This window comes from Grus americana, chromosome 2, assembly GCF_028858705.1.
Source record: "Grus americana isolate bGruAme1 chromosome 2, bGruAme1.mat, whole genome shotgun sequence".
NCBI lineage: Eukaryota > Metazoa > Chordata > Aves > Gruiformes > Gruidae > Grus > Grus americana.
The window spans coordinates 36,530,790-36,547,350 of record NC_072853.1 but is presented as its reverse complement, the minus strand read 5'-3'; the positions used below and the strand labels follow the sequence as shown (position 1 = coordinate 36,547,350).

Here is a 16,561-nt window from a genome sequence, read left to right as displayed (position 1 = left end):
CTTCAGGCAAAGTGGGATGATCTGACTCACCCCAGACTGTCAGCCCTCAGTCTGCTTCCTGCCAACAGGTTGCTGGGTTTCTTTCCAGATGCCTGTATTTTGAAATATTAGGCTTCAAAATGATCACATCATTTAGGAAGGAAGTTCCCAACAGTCTGAAATGGGGGAAGGTTCTGGAATCTTCTCCACCCCTCTACCAAAACCTTGCCACACAACCCCAATACAACGTTTCAGGTGGCAAGACTGTGGAGGATTTGGTAGTAAGCATATTACTGTCCCTGCAGTAACAGATACAAACTGAACAATGCCCTTCCTATTTGGGAACCTTTCCTGAATTCACTCGTCATCAAACATGCTTAAAGATAGAACCAAGAACGACATTTTAAACAACCTGTAAATAAGCAAGTTAGCAAGAAACAGAATAGAAAACCCAAAAAAGGTTTTAACTACCACCAAACTTCTTTCCTAGGTCTTAAACCTAATAAATGATGCTGCCTCTCAGGACAGGATCTTCAAATTAGCTGGCAGGAAGGCTGGAAACGCTATTTGTGCTTCTTCCAGCTTCTGTCCCCAGCTGTTTAGAAAATTAATGCATCGAATGACATTTGCCCTTCTAGCTTGGCAAGGCAGAAATTGCCCCTTCTCCTGTTTTTATTCTTAACTTTCAATGCATTCTGCGCAGATGAATGTAGCCAATAGAAGAGATGTAAGTAGGCTAAGCCCCATTTTTATACAGCCATGGCGTATAGCTTATATTACCATTCTATTTTTAAACAAACAAACACTCCTCCTGATTTATAATCTCAAAATCAACAAGGAGACTTTTACAACATGTCATAGCTGATACAAGTATCCTTTAATGTATATACATCTTAGTAACAGTGCAATCTCTGCTTTTAATATTTCAGAGACACCATACACAATCATTAATGACAAGTCTGGTTAAACTGCAATTTCCCTCATTTTTTGAGAATGTCAGGTGTTTGCTGCAGCACAGCACAAGAACATTGAATTCTCTGATTTGTACCTTCTTGCTTTCTTCGCTGCCTGCAAGTTCCAGCACTACTTTAACTGATTTCTAAAGCCATTTCTGTGTGTTTAAAAAAAAAAAAAGTATAGTAAAACAGAAGAAAATGTGACATTTTGCCTGCCAGCAGATTTTTTCTTTAGCTCAGAAAGGTAATGAGACATCACTTCTTCATACCAGTTTCCTGCTGGCTTAGGTTCTCAGACCTCATGACAGAGAACTATGCCATTTCTCTGATCTTTCTGTTTTCCTGAGCAAAATGACATCGTTTGGAGCATATGAATTAAGTTTTAAAAAAAGAAAACAGTGATAATTGCCTTTTAAGTCCTAACAACGGAAAAGGTAACTATAAATTCATGAAATAGCTACAGGAAAACAGTAATTACTAATAGCAAGAAGTCCATGTGAAAGCTGCTGAGTAATTATGAAGACAGAAACAATCCAAAAGGAATTGAAAAAAATAAAGTTTGTGGGAGGAGGGAAAAAAAGTGGCTGAAATGGAAAAATGCAAATAAACAGAAAATATAAAAGTAAGAAAAACTAGGAGACCTGAAAAACACCCCAAAATGACACTGCGGAGGAAGTTAAAAGTGAGCAAGAGTGGCCAAATATCAGATCAATGAAGTCTGCACGCAGCATCATTTCATAGAGCAGAAAGTTATTATTTCCCCTGTTCAGGGGTCTGGTTACTACTTCAGAATATGATTTCATTTTTGGATTCCTGTTCCTGGGAGTATTTTTGTACTGGATTTGGCTCAGCTGATCAGAACAAATGCCATCAACTTCATAAAATAACAGTAATTAGTAAGACATGCCTGAAATACCCAAACATGTGCATGTTTTGCAAATGAAGGTACAGGATTGAACGGTGAAAGGTTTCCAAGGATTTTCAAGAACATATATTTGTCTTTGGTACTTTGAAATATCTGATATCTGATTTTTTTTTTTAAGGTTGAGCCAGCATTAAAAGGAGTGCATAAATCATAAAAACTTCATATACTTTGAATACACAAAGTAATGCAAATATTTATATGTTATTCTGTAAGTTTAAGCTATACTGAGAACTGAACTTGCAGTTTAATCTTGAAACATTGCACTTTGACACACTATAGAGTATCTTACCACCAAATACAACCTTTAGTTAAAATATTTGTAGTTTAAATTGATTTAACAGCAAAACTTGAAGCTTGTTAGTTATAAAGTGATAGACAATCTTAACTTCATATGGTACATAACATATATTTCAATTTATACAGCTTTTTGATCACATTCTTGCAGAATCTTATAAAGAATTTAAGAGTCTGCTTCAACTCTGTGCATTTTTTGACATCGATTAGTTAAAATTAATGAATCCTTTGAACGAATTCCATAGAAATGGTGTTTCCACCAGAAAACAGAGAAGTCTGGAACTGCTTTCAGCCTTTGTTAAAACCTACTGCAGTGAGCAACTAGCGAAGACGTGCACAGGCAGCTAAGTCAGAAAAGGTGTATAAACCCCAGTATTTACATCTGTTAACAAAAATAATGTGGTTTTTCGAATGTACAGATAACTTACTAGAAAATCAGTTTTTGAAAAGCACAAGCAAATGAAAACAGGTTTAGAATAACATTTTTCCTATTATTTTTTCTAGAGATTTTTTTATATATCTGATTTATTAAATTTATAATATTGTTTTATGATATTGCAATATTAAGCTTGTAAGACCTCGCTATTTGTCTTCTGCCACCAATGATAAAGCTAAGTATTTTATAACAGAGGTAACATTCAGTTCTTCACATGCATTCCATTTTATTAACTTGGTACCTATCAGGTTATTTTTAAAATTCCCCTAAAGTAGAATATGAAAATCATTAGTTAACTGACTGTAACATTGCTTTAAAATTGTATTGCCACTTTAAAAAAAAAGAATTAGTTTTTATTTTACGTATCGTCTGAGCTCATCATGATATTTTTCCTGCAGCCAACTGTGCTGATTAAAAATATTCTTGAGCAATCTTGCGTAACTTATAAGTTGTTTCTCCATCTGAAGTTGGGAGATGTCTCATGTACTGTAAGAAAAAAAGGCCAAATTAGTCGCAAACTAACACTTAGATGCTACATATAAACATCAGACTATCTCAAACTTAACCTGTACATGTATATGTATGTACATGTAATTTTTTATCAAAACTACTGATATACTTCCCTTCAGGCCAGTGCTGAGTTTTAATGGAAGGTGATAAACACTAACTATTTCACAATGTAACCTTGCAATATAAAGAATGATTAATAAAAAAGGGTTTAATAATCCTACAGTTATTTAAAGTTCAGGGTATGAAAATTTCTAGACATTAAAATTTAGAGGTAGCAGAGCACTTGTTGCATTTTCTGAAATTTATGAACTCTAGAGAAAAAAAAAATCTGTGCTACTAAATTAAGAACAATAAAATTATCTTTATCAGCTGTGTTTTAAAAATGTGAAACAATGACCAAGATATTTAGATCCAAACATGGGAGAAAGCCTACATGCTCATATTGTGCCATGCTCCTGTATACAAGACATTATTTGTCTGTTTAAAGTAAGAAAAGCAAATCTGTAAAGGCAGTATCACTCCTAATTGAAGTTATAAAAGTTATGTACCAACATACACTGCAATCCCTAGAATGAAGTGGTGAATTAATGACTGCAGCAGACAGCATATGGCCATAATTTGCATGGAGTAGCTTTCTTGTAACATTGTAATATGCCTGTCACATTCATTACCCATACTGACAACATGCTTCTTTGGAAAAATATTTTGTGAAAATTAAGCAGACAGTGTTATGACTACAACTCAAGTCTTCCATAATGAGAAGAAAACTTGAAACACTGCAACTCAGACTATGTGGAAAGGACATCATATCAAAACCAAATGAACCAGTAACATGAGTACATGAGCATTTGTATGCTACACGCTCCGAATCAACAGAATCAATTTTCCTTAGCGGATGTCCTTAATTTGAACTGAAAAACTGACAAAGGTCACACAATGTTAAGTGTTTATCATGGATCTGGGTCTAAGCTCAGATTTAAAAAATTAGCAACTGTTTCCACACTGCAGAGATCAGCACAGAAAAACCTCAAGTGTTCTGATCAGATTGCTTTCCCCTTCTCTATGAGCACAAATTGAAGATTAAACAACAAACCAAACCAAACAACTTTAAAGGGCATTTCTTGTGCTTCATAGAAAGCAGGAGCACACAGCTGAATTGAGGACCTCCAACTGGAGTAGAAGAGTCACAACAATTCTGACTAATAGCTCCTCTAGTTAGTTAAATTTTCTAAAAATTTCAAGCAGTTGCTACTTTGTGAACAGGTATCTAACTGAAGCTCCGGATCTGATGCCTCTTCAAAATTCAAAGATGATTTCTAAGGAAAACTGAGCTATTTTTGTCCCATAAGCATGAAAAGGGTGTTTTGGGAAAATAACCCAAACCAAACCAAACAAAAAACCAAACACATGGAAACCCTCCCCTGACTTAAGAGATGGAAGTCACTAGCGCTCTCAAACTAATTCCTGGACATTTAAGATGCATACACACAGTCTTTTGCAGGGAAGATTGCAAATCTACCTTTAAAGAGAAAGTTAATTTATTCACTACTTCATCTAAACAGAAAATGCTGTTGCTTGAGCTACTTTGGCAGTGAAAGGAAGGGATAAATAGTCAACAGCATATGATAGCCCAAAGGAATCTTGTGGAGCCAAACTGGAGAAATGTGTAGGTCAATAATGTGTATTGGTAACCAAGAATTGAGATCACATTTAAAAGCTGGTGCAGTAAGCATCATGCTGGCAAGCTTCCATGGCATTCTGCACAAAATATGCTTAAAGAAATCATTTTCTGAACTTCAGTAATGACTGTACGCATGTGACTCTAGTCTATTTTCTTTGAATAAAAGGCAGGTCATTATTATTACAAAAATTAAGTCTTAATTGTTAAACAATTAGTACCTAGTAACTGATTTATCATTAAAATAAACAGAAGGTGTAAGTTGGAAAAAATACACTAGTTTCATGTTGTTAATCAGGTTGGTAAATGCTGAAAATTTGAAACAGCAGTAAATATTCACATAATTATTTACTTATAAGTAGACAGTCCCAGCTGCGGTTATGTAACGTACAGAAAGAAATATTTTCCTTAGCTTCTGGCTGAATAACATTTCCACATGCACATGCCATTACAGAAATAGAATACTTCACCTTGTTCACTAAAAGTAACGGCAGTAAAATAAATATAGTTGCTCTACTTAAGTACTGTACTAATCAGAGATTGTAAGAATTTACACTGCATGATTTTAATCATCTCTAGAACACAAACATACATATTTAAGAAAGGCAGAAATGTAAATGTAATCCCATAAAATGCTATGGACATGCATATTTATGTAAGAATTTCAGAAAATACATAAAAAGGTATAAATGCTAGCATTAGGAATGTATTCCATGGTATGTTTTAAATAAAAATTGAACGGTATCTGCATTGCAGTAATCTCTGCTCTAAGCATGTCACAAATACTTTATAAAATGTTTTCTTAAAGTTTGGAAATACTGTATAACCAGGCTTTTTGTATATAATTCTACTTCAGATTGTCTGAAGGGCAGCTACTGCAAGTAACTGCAGTGCCCCCCCAGGAAATAATGCACTAAAATACAATGAGAAACAGTACATAGAAAATCAAAATGAAAATGACCCTCCTTCCAGCCCTCCATCCACAACTTACACACTTTTCCTTCTTTTTCCAACTTCCTCAAGTGGACAAGGAGGTTATTTTCTGCTGCTAGAAGTAAATTCTCAGGGATCTCCTAATGGGAACACAAATAGGCATTTTGTATTTGTTTAAATATCTCCAATTATTTTTTCAATATACAGAACTCATGGTTTATTAACATAGCAATTCAGAAGAGGAAAATCTATGTTGAACATTCAGTTAGTTATATAATGACAACAAACTGAAATGAGAAAAATCAATTTTACACCAGCTAAAGTAGTTTGTTTCCTTTGCTCATTTTTTGCATTATCCATTTGCGTTATGCAAACTTTGGCCAACAATAAGATGACTGTGTTCTTTGAGCTTGGTCTGCACTGGGTTGTCAGGGTAGCTGAGCATTTTTAAAGACAAGTTTAAAGATGCTTTTCTCCACGGATACTTATCATCACTTCTATTCCATGACAATATTTGCATGGGTTTAAATAACCTTTAATAATTAGTATCTGTAAATGAGTAAACAAATTAAAAATACAACAGCTTCTGGAGGACAAAATGCCTCTTAAAATTTTGCAATGCTCACTAGGTAAAAACCAGTAACATTTCTCAAAATCCCCATCTCCAGCTCTATCATCCTAAAAGTAAAGCCTTCTTTTTGAAAATTAAAAAGTTCTTCTCCAAGTAACACGAGTCAGGCAGGAAAATTCACTAGAAAACTAGATCAATAAATTCTGAATCTTTGAAAAGCTTTGAAAGATTACACTTTTTTTTAAATATGAAAGCTTTAGTAGTACTGAAAAAAATTCTTATGGCATAGTGACAGGGCAAGTGATTTACAGAATTTGTGAATGTGATTCACAATTTGTGTCACATTTGTGAATGTGACGGGTTTGTGATTTACAGAAACATGTGAATGGCTGTATAGTTAAAAACTGTAGCTGTTCAGGCAGGAAATCTGCAGGAGCTAAACAGCCACAGGTAATGGTACATCAGCACTGCAAACTGTTCAATGTGACATAGTCATTCTTTTGGAAACTGAGGATCAGCAGAACCATGAAAAATGAGTTGTGAAGCTGTTACAGAACTGTTCAGAAACCACAGCCGCTGGCAACTTTGACATCTTCATCTGAAGCAAGTGCTGTATATTTTTTACCTCTATTTGCTAGGAGGACTAATCCCCATACCACATCTACCAACTACTGAGGTTACATGAAGAATGATGAAGTAGTGGAAAAGTACCCTTATGCCTGCCTAATGACACATGCAAGCTACCCAACTTCTGAGCACAACATTCACCTCTGTGAAACTGCAGTTCACCTGCACCCTCCCGCAGACTGATAAATCAGGAACTAGAAATTTTAACCAATCTTTCAGGAGACTCCAAACACATTTTGGCAAATCAAAAAATTAACAGTCATATCATACTTTTCACTTAGAACCAAGCACTAAAACTTTATTTTTGCTTGGTCCTATGATACTGTGCTTAGGACCATCTAGATAGTGAAATACATTCATAAGAATCATCTGGGCCCCACTTCACTGAAGTGCTCAAAAATACAATTTAAATGCACAATCATACATGAATTCTGAACAAGCAGAAATAGGTTTTTTTCTCTTTTAAAAAGCCACCATGGTCTTTAGTCAGATACTTGTTACATACAATTTTATGAACATAACCTCAATTTTCTTTAGTTTGATCTAAAAACTTTTAATCAACAATTACCTTGTACACTATCTTTACAAGCTCCGAGGATGTATATGATTTTCCAGCATTCTTCTGGAAAACATTTAGAATTTGCTGTTCACGTGCCATTCGGTGAGAAATGTAGCCTTGGATTCTAGCATTTGCATCACGTACTACTGGGCCATGACCTAAATCAAAACATATGTACCACAACGCTATTACTTAAATTTGGAATTAAGTATGCTACTGAATAATGGAATCATTCTTATGTAAACTCTGGTTTAAAAGTCATAAGAAGGGAGTAACACCTGTACATACCAGCCTGTCAGAGTATCCTTTATGTTAAATTGTAAGCCAATTTAAATTGTTTGCCTGCTTTTTTGGTTGTAGTTTTTTGTTTTGTTTTTTCCTCCACATAAATAGGCCAAAATTAAGTTTGAATGTCTGCATCATAGTCTGCAATTCATCATTAAGATGGAAAAGAAGAATTAGGATCTGAAAAGTCTGAATGGGGAAAAGGATGGCATAAGGAAAGCAAGGAAAGCCTACTTTAGGCTATTAAAAAAAAAAAAAAAAAAAAAAAAGGAGTTCACTGCTGATCAGATTTGAAAGATGAGATTCATGTTACTGTATTACCTCTGTCTGCCTGTCTCCCTCTCCCCAAAGGATACTGATACTGATGATTTAAACTGATACTGGTCTGTGAACAGTAGTGGCTTAGGCAAAGGACTCGTGTACTACTGTCCTGTGGTGGGGCTATCTAGCAAACACAGAGGCAAGAGAAGTAACATCTTTAATTGTGACACATAAATATTCCAGGAGAGATCTTCAAAACTGACTCACACACTGTACTTTATTCCCTTAAGAACATACTTTCATAAGTATGATCAAAAAATCAATAGAAGACAAATCAGTGAGCCAATCAGAATGTGTCAGGGCAGGAATAAGCAATGCACAAGGAAGATTCTATGTGGATCATTTTATATCTGGCTGGTTAATAAACAAAACAAGTATGTTTTTTCCTTGACTTATTGTGGTAGATCAGAAATGCTCAACTTACTCAAAGGTCTTTGAATCAAATTAGGAAAAGGCTTAATTGATAAAGCACTAACCTTTGTTGAAAAATCAAATACTGCCTCATGATATGCTAAAATGACAGATGAAACTATTTTTCAGACATGAGAGTTACATGCACAGAAATTAATGTTTTACCTACAGAAAAATTTACATGCATGAATATTTGTCAGATGCAAGGTTTCCTATTTCTTTGCCTGTATACCTCAGTGAAGTAGCAGCAGCAGCAACTTCTAGCTCTGCCAGTCTGAACTCCAAGTAATTTATAAAATGAGTAGAAGAGAAATACTGTAAAAAATACATAGTTTTCTTTTAGAAGTTATTTGGTAACACCCAAATCAGACAGTTTCTTTTGAGGTTCTCTGAGTATTTAAAAAAAAATCAACATAGTCTTTCCTTGTATTTTTGGGTTAACTGACTAGATGGGTTTTTAGTTTTAAGGCTTTTTAAATTAGATCTTATTTTGCCTGAGGACAGGCAACTTCTAGAAAAAAAGCAACTAATTTTTCATGTTTTGAATATCTGTGAAATAAAAAAGTGTCAAAGGAATCTATCCTTCAGCATGTCAAAATATTTATGAGTATCTCAACTTATACACTCACTTCAGCAGATTTGACATTCCTAAATATACATTGACGTTTATCTTGTGTAAAGATAGTATTATAAATAAAAGATATGTAGCATGTAAATATAAAACTATACTGTCATATGCATATATATTTAATGATTTCAAACATATTTAATCTCCAGCTATTGTTCTTTACAAAATAAATTACAAATATAACAGTAGCTCTAGTATGTTACCATTTATAAAAACAAAAGTTTAAATTTAGAAAAAAACACATTAAGATATACAGAGCAGAGACTATAATGGTAACTGCCCATTCTCTTGCATTCTCTAATGACAGAAGTCACATTAAAGTATTCAAAATTAAGGCCTGCACATCAACTCACAGGGCAGTCTTAAAACCAGTCCCTGTTCTTCCAAGTGATTTAACTGACTGAGACTACAAGACCAATGTCAGTACCTGGAATGGAACCTACATATTGCCAAGTTAAAGGCATTTCATATCCATTACATCATCTGATCCATAGCCATTGTGTATGCATATACCTACATTAAAAATGATGTTAGAAAGCTTGGAACTAAATCCATATGTGAATCTTTCCCATCTGTAATTTTTCAGGGACAGCAAAACAGTTAACTTTACATTTATGCAGATATTAATTTAACATGTTTCTGAGCATGTGAAATAGATCTCTCAAAGTATGACTGTCTTTCCAGTAATTCAGACTTTATATCAGACAGCTTCATATTACTTCAGACCTCTGTATAGCCCAGATGATCAGAAACAGTAAGTTTTTATTCTCATAACACCCTGTGAAGTAATATAGATTCTTTTACTTTACAGTAAATTAAAGCACCGAGGATAAAATTGAAGAAAATAACTGGCTTATGAAACCTTGCACAGATTCCTAACTCCGGTACCATTTTTTTTCCATATTGCCACGGCACGTCGTTTATTATTACAGGATGGGGAGCCCCCTGCTGGCTGAAACGCCCTTTTCTGGTCCGAGGGACTCTCATACACTATCAGCTGTAAACAGACTGTCACGGATATTCTGCCTGAAGGCATTTCCACGTTAAATTAAAAAAGAAACATGGAAGAGGAAGGATTGGCAAAATTCAGCTACTCACACCTACCCAGCAGTCAGCTTGTTATAAAAATCAAAATCATTCTCCCCTACATCTAATTCTGAGGCTGCAATGTGAATGCTAAAGCACTCTGGGGAACAGAGAAACAGTTCAAGAATTATGAAGACCTAAAACTGCAATAGACTCAGAGTACTGAACTTACATAGAAGTACATACCAATAGTATAAACAATTGTTCTGATTGGGCAATAGTTACCTTTCACACAATTGCACATACATTTCGTGATGCATGGACAGAAAAAGAAAGTTAGTTCCAAACCATCTCAATACTTAGCTACTCATCCCTGAAAATGCATAATATCCAACTAGCTTCCTAATTGCAAGTACAGCAGGAATGTACTTACAACAGTGCAGCAGTACAGATAAATATTCAACCTTGGTGAATGTGTAATCTAGATAAATAATGATTAAGGACAGAGTGAAATACAAAAGATAAAATTGATAAACCCAATAGAATCTGACATATATGGGGTTTCAGAAGGCAGAAATTCAATTAGAGGAACAGACTGTGTTTTGTAGGTATTTAAGAAAGAAAGTAGAACGTTTGATTGAACAATAGATTGAGATTCTGGAGGTTAAAATATTCTTGGTTTTACCAGTAGTTAAGTCAGTAATTATGAGCAAGTTGCTATTTCTGTCTATGTCAGTCTTTACATCCACGGAATCTCTATAATGGTATTTTTCTTAAACAGCATTTTTATACTTAGATCTTAAAGCATCTAAAGAACAACCTACTTCAAAAGGAGCCTATTTTAAGAATGAACACAAAAGAGATTTGGTTATGTAGCCTAAACATAGATGATTAATGGAGGAAGACAGAACTGAGAATGTAGACACAGTCACTCACAATGACAAGTTGAAGAAGATGAAACAAAGTCAGAAAAAATCCTGAGATGTAGCTCTGAAAAAGCAAATGAAGAGCTTAAACCTTAGTTACATAACAAATTCTTAAAATCCAATCTTGTCAAATAGACACACGGTTTATATGAAAAGTAAATGTATTCCCAAAGTGTGGGGGAAATAGAGGAAAAAAATTAAAGCAAAGTCATAGACTGAATGAATCAGCAACTTATTTTTAGAACATGATGTTTGGCCTCTTGGCTCTTGTTCAAGTTTAAGCTAAGTCATTAACTAAGACAACCATTTGACAGTTCTGCAGCTTTCCAAGATGAATTTGTGATTAATCTATACTGCAAAGGACAGGCATCGCAAAAAACATTACTAGGTTACTCACATTGGCAGCGTATGCGGGGATGCAAAGGATCAAAACAACAACTATTATTTTTTTTTCCAGGGTAACATTAAGGCACATGAGTAGAGTAAAAAGAAAACCAAATTTGCTGTATGATTCCAACAGTGAAAGATTCTGGCCTCTGCAGGCTTTGGGCACAGAAGCACAAGATTCACCCTCAAATGGAGAAATCTCAGGAAGGAAAGATATCTACCTCTGAAAAATTTTCAAGTCTTGCAAACCATCATGCCATAAAGTCATCTTAGCTTAGCACTGGACATATATTAAGTAATGAACTTGAACTGTTACATTAGTAATGGCATTTGATTGTAATAAGAGTTCTCACATTCTCAGAGGAGATATTTAAAAATTATATAGTAAAACAGAGCAGTTAAAAATAGAACCACTTACCTGGATATATTAAATCTAGTTTCATTTGTAACAACCTTTTCAAAGTTTTCATGTAATCATAGAGGTCTTCAATTACTGTTGTTCCTTCCCCTAAAATACAGTCACCAGTAAATACAGCATTTTCTTCTTCTAGATGTAAAGACATATGATCATCAGTGTGTCCAGGTGTATATAAAACTCTGTTTAAAGAACAACAAAAATGTATAAATTTTTCATACAGCATATATGCTTCATTTTCAGAAGCTAGAAACAAATAATGATAAAAATCATACACTTACAAAGTAGCCCACAAGAACCAGAAAAAAAAAGAATAAAAGGAGGCTGAAATGTCGATGTAAACAGGGTATCACTTTGTCTAATCCCAGTCCATTTTCTTATAACATGTAGAGAACACAGATCATCTCTAACATGCTTTTACTTACATGACACATCATAATAAAAGTGCATTAAGGGAGCTGGCTAGTCCTGTAGAATTTGTGCTATAGAGGGCTTTAAAAAAGAAAAAATTGACATGTTATTTCCAGATTGAGACGCATGAAGTTCTTGACACACACCTTGCACTTAGCAAAAGAGGGTAAGGATGATGTTGCCAACTCTTTTAGAAATTAACTATAAACTTCTCAACCCAACCCAGATAAAGTTGTCTCCTGAAATGTATTTTTCCCTGAAAGCCCCATGACACAGTGGAGTGGAGCTGTCAAATACAACAAGGAATTATGGTCTTTTAGCTGTGCTATGTGCAGGTCATTAGCCATCTGAACTGCAAGGATTTAGGACCCCACAGCTTGAATGAGTACTGCATGAGAATGCAGCAAAGTATGAACAGACAGTTGATATGTATATAACAAACTGAGCTGCTACGGAGCTGCACTGCAGTGTCCTTTCAGTACAACTTTTGAAAGGCAGAAGGCCTCATGCTGAGGCTGATACAAACTGAAAGTACACAACTCAGACCAGCATCGCTGCTGAAATTTCATCAAAATCTTCTTGTTCATGGCAGATGCATCAAAGCAGCGATCAGGAACCGACAGAGCTGGTGTCAAGCGTGCTGTACAGGCCAATGATAAACAGCACCCAGCCACATTAGTGCAGGGCCAAGACGCCAGAAGCACAGCACCATCTGATGCAATGACTTCCAGCTCTTACTGAATACTCAGTTCAGCAGAAAGCACGTGAGCCATCGTCCTGCAGAGGCAACATAAGTCAAGCTGATGGGTGGCATCTTGCCTTTGTAGGATGTGGTATCCTCCAGTTCCTCATGAAACTTTACCAGGAAGCTTAACCATTAACATGGAAAAACAAAGGAAAAACAACCCAACACTGCCTGGCAGACTTTGAAAACTCGAGGGTTGCTAAAAAAAATTTAACATGCACATAGTGCTATCTTGGAACCAGTGGCGGATCTAAGTGTATCCTTAAAGTGCTCACTGAATTAACCAGGTAAGAATACCTGCTTTTAACCAAGCACAAAGTTTGGCTGCATTACCCCAAACTTCAAAATGTGCCACCTCTGTCCTATTTAACAAGTTGTTCTCCATTTCTAAATTGATTTTGTCCAAACATGGTCCACTTAGTGTAGTGATAGGTCTTCAATACTCAATATAATACTCTCCATGTATTTTTCTTTTTACGCTAACAAAATAAAATGCTTTTGGTCAAACACGTCCTTTATTTTTACGTTTTTTCTTCCAATCAGCCAGCTAGCATATTCTACAACTGAGGAAAACAAGGAGAGTAATGCCTTGTTAATGAAAGAACTCTGGAAACAGAATGGGGGGGGGGGGGGGAGTGGGGGTGTCTCAGGGTGGCTTTCTGTTTCATGCTAACACATCAGGCAATATGCTCTCTGGGAAGAAGCCCTCCCAAACTGGCACCCTACAAGAACCTGACAGGTTAAAAGTTTAAAATTTAACATTTTAAGTATTAAGTGTTTTAGTGCTTCCTTGGGAAATATTTTTTAAAGTAAATAGAAAGGCATCTAAAGAATCCATCCAGACTACCATAAACTTCCCCAAAAGTATCAATTTTAATAATGAACTACTTATCTAAGAGTGATGAGAAAGTATGTAAAAACCTATCTGATTTTCCCAAAGGAAATATTTTTCAAGGGAAATGTTCTTGTTTTCTCTGCTGAGGCCAAAACCCAAAGGCTAATTCCTGATAATCCTCATTCATAAAGGCAATTTCTTCATATAAACACACCCTGCTGGATCATGATAGGAAGCCTACATGCATAAGTGTTGAAAAGACTAGATTCATGGATTGCCAAGCATTAGAAGTTAGGATACATATGTGTCAGATTTCTGAAGAAAAAAGTGATCCAGCAAACTTGCAGAAATTGGTGTTTACCTGAGTGTGGCTCCCTCTGTCTGTATCACATCTCCTTCTTTGAGATAAAAGTATTTATGTCCTCCTTCTATTATTTCTTCATGGTCAGGGACACGAGGAAGCTTACTGATGCGATATTCAGAGTCTATTTAAAGGAAGCAAAGAAAGTGACATTTTGAATTTGTCACTAGCAAATATAATTCCACAGAAAGCTACTTTTTGAACAAGTACTATGAATTATTACACAGTACGAATACAAAACTAGAAACAATTATGTACAGTAACTTTATGTGTATAAAGCAACCTTATTCCAGAGCCACAAACACTGAATAGTGAAAGCCACTGAATCTGAATACCGTACTCTGTACCAGCAGCAATTTTGAAGATGAAAAAGCACAAGTGAAATTAATAAAAAAAAGTCAGTAATTATTGTATTTTACAAATGTCCCTTCTTGACTTATCAAGAGCCCAAACCCCCAAGTTTCTACAATAACACTATGATTTCTGCACTCGTGTTCTGCATTATGATTCACAGAAGCACCATTCAACATTTGCCTAACATTGGATGGAAGCTTTTTGACCTGCAACTGCCCTCAGCTTCTATCGTTCTGAACTGTGCATGAACTGTGAATGCCTTGACTGTAACAGCTACGGATAGATAGCAACCCAGAAAGGTATTTATATATCCTTGCTAGTCTTTACAACCACGCTCACGGGCTGACAAGACCAAAATCCTCACAAAGACACCAATGTTATTTTCACTAGTTCCCAGGCTACTTTACAGATAAGCATCTGGCAACTTTACAAAATACTGCACATAAGCCTGTGACAAAGCTTGTGACAAAGCCCAATGATGCTAAGACGAACTGCATGATCTGTACTGCTTATTCTCTTCCCAGATACTAAACCAGAAACGTCTCTTACGGTTTATCAACGTGAAATACACATTTTTAGATCAGAATTTACCTGCAGACTGCCCTACCCTCTTCCCCCTCATGATCTGAGGCCTGTGAATTTGTCAGCAATTACTAATGGTCTGCTGTAAGGCATCTCAAAGTTATGTATCTTTTTCAGAGATTGTTATTTATTGTTTTTACACAAGCGAAAATAATGGTCAATTTGTCATTACTGCCAATGTAGAAAGGAATGAGTATCAAGTTTTTCTTACATCTCTTAGTATCATGTAAACTGCTGATGGTAACCTAGGTTCTCATTATTCACACCTAAGAAAAATTTACTATGAAGGTATGTGCAGGTATTGAAGAAAAACTGTAGTACTACAATATTCAGATTTTTCATTGCTCTCATTCTACACACTGCGACAGTATAATGAAATTACATGTAGTTTATATGGACATTCCATAAGAGTAATCCAGCTGATTTGCACAGAAGCACTCTGTAAAAGATTTTTCTTGCCATATATCTAACATTTTCAACAATACCCAAAATCTCTGGCCTACCATTAGGGAAGTTTTTGCAGATATCAGGTATTCCACCAGTATGATCACGATGCCAGTGTGTCACTAAAATTTCTTGGATTGAGATGTTGAACTCGGACAGTGCCTGCTTTAAACAGCCAATATATTCAGGAGTAGCTGGCTCTCCAGTGTCAATAAGGACTCTTCTATACGTGGGGGAAAAAAAAAAAAAAAGGAAAAAACCCAGAATAGTGAGAGAATTCAGAGTGCTCATGTCACAGTTAACTAACGTTAAAAAAAGAATCCAACATTGCATGGAAGTGTGCTAATAATGGCTGTCTCCATATTCCAGACACCCTCTCTTCCCTCTGTGACATTCTACCCCATAACAACTTACAAAGGAGGAGAAATAATAAATTTAGTCCACACATTTGCAACTCCGGGACAAGACGCGGGAGCTCCGGTTCAGCGCCGCCGGGGAGCGGCCAGGCCTGGGACGAGGCACCTACCCGGTTCCCTCACGGAACTCACCGCCTCAGCCCGACAGTCGCCCGGCCGAGGCTCCACACCCCACCTGCACCAACCGCCTCCGGGCACTCGTCCCAAAAACTTAATATTTAATTTTCTTTTTTTTCCTCTCTCCTCTTTTTTACCCTAAATAAGGGATTTCAGAACAACCCGGTAGTCGCCTCTCGAGCCGGGGGCAGCGCATAGGCCCCAAACGGGGCGGGGGAAGGGGACGGAGCGGCTGCCCGTTCCCGTCCCCGTCCACTGCCCCCCCAGCAGGGTCGTTACCTGGCCCCGGTGCCCACCAGGTAGGTGTTCGTGCCCTGCAGAGTCATGGGCCCCGGGTTGCAGCCCAGCACCCGCACCACCCGCGACGAAAGCCGCTCAATGCGCGGCAGCAGCGACACCATCTTGACAGCAATGCCTCGCAAATTCCCC

At 36.4% G+C, this 16,561-nt stretch overlaps 1 protein-coding gene across 3 annotated transcripts; it reads right to left on the bottom strand.

The window, feature by feature from the left end:
- Nucleotides 1–834: 834 nt before the first annotated feature.
- LACTB2 (lactamase beta 2) lies at nt 835–16,561 on the bottom strand. Of its 3 annotated transcripts, XM_054817400.1 has the most exons (8): nt 16,412–16,561; nt 15,659–15,822; nt 14,220–14,343; nt 11,871–12,049; nt 11,076–11,129; nt 7,478–7,626; nt 5,770–5,851; nt 835–3,076 (listed from the first exon to the last, which is right to left on the bottom strand). In XM_054817400.1, the coding sequence occupies exons 1-8, from the start codon at nt 16,531–16,533 to the stop codon at nt 3,033–3,035; spliced, it is 918 nt and encodes a 305-aa protein (XP_054673375.1). In that variant the 5' UTR covers nt 16,534–16,561; the 3' UTR covers nt 835–3,032. The 3 variants fall into 3 exon arrangements, with proteins under 3 accessions (XP_054673375.1, XP_054673376.1, XP_054673374.1); XM_054817401.1 differs by lacking the exon at nt 11,076–11,129; XM_054817399.1 differs by lacking the exons at nt 835–3,076; nt 11,076–11,129 and having other exon boundaries at nt 5,575–5,851.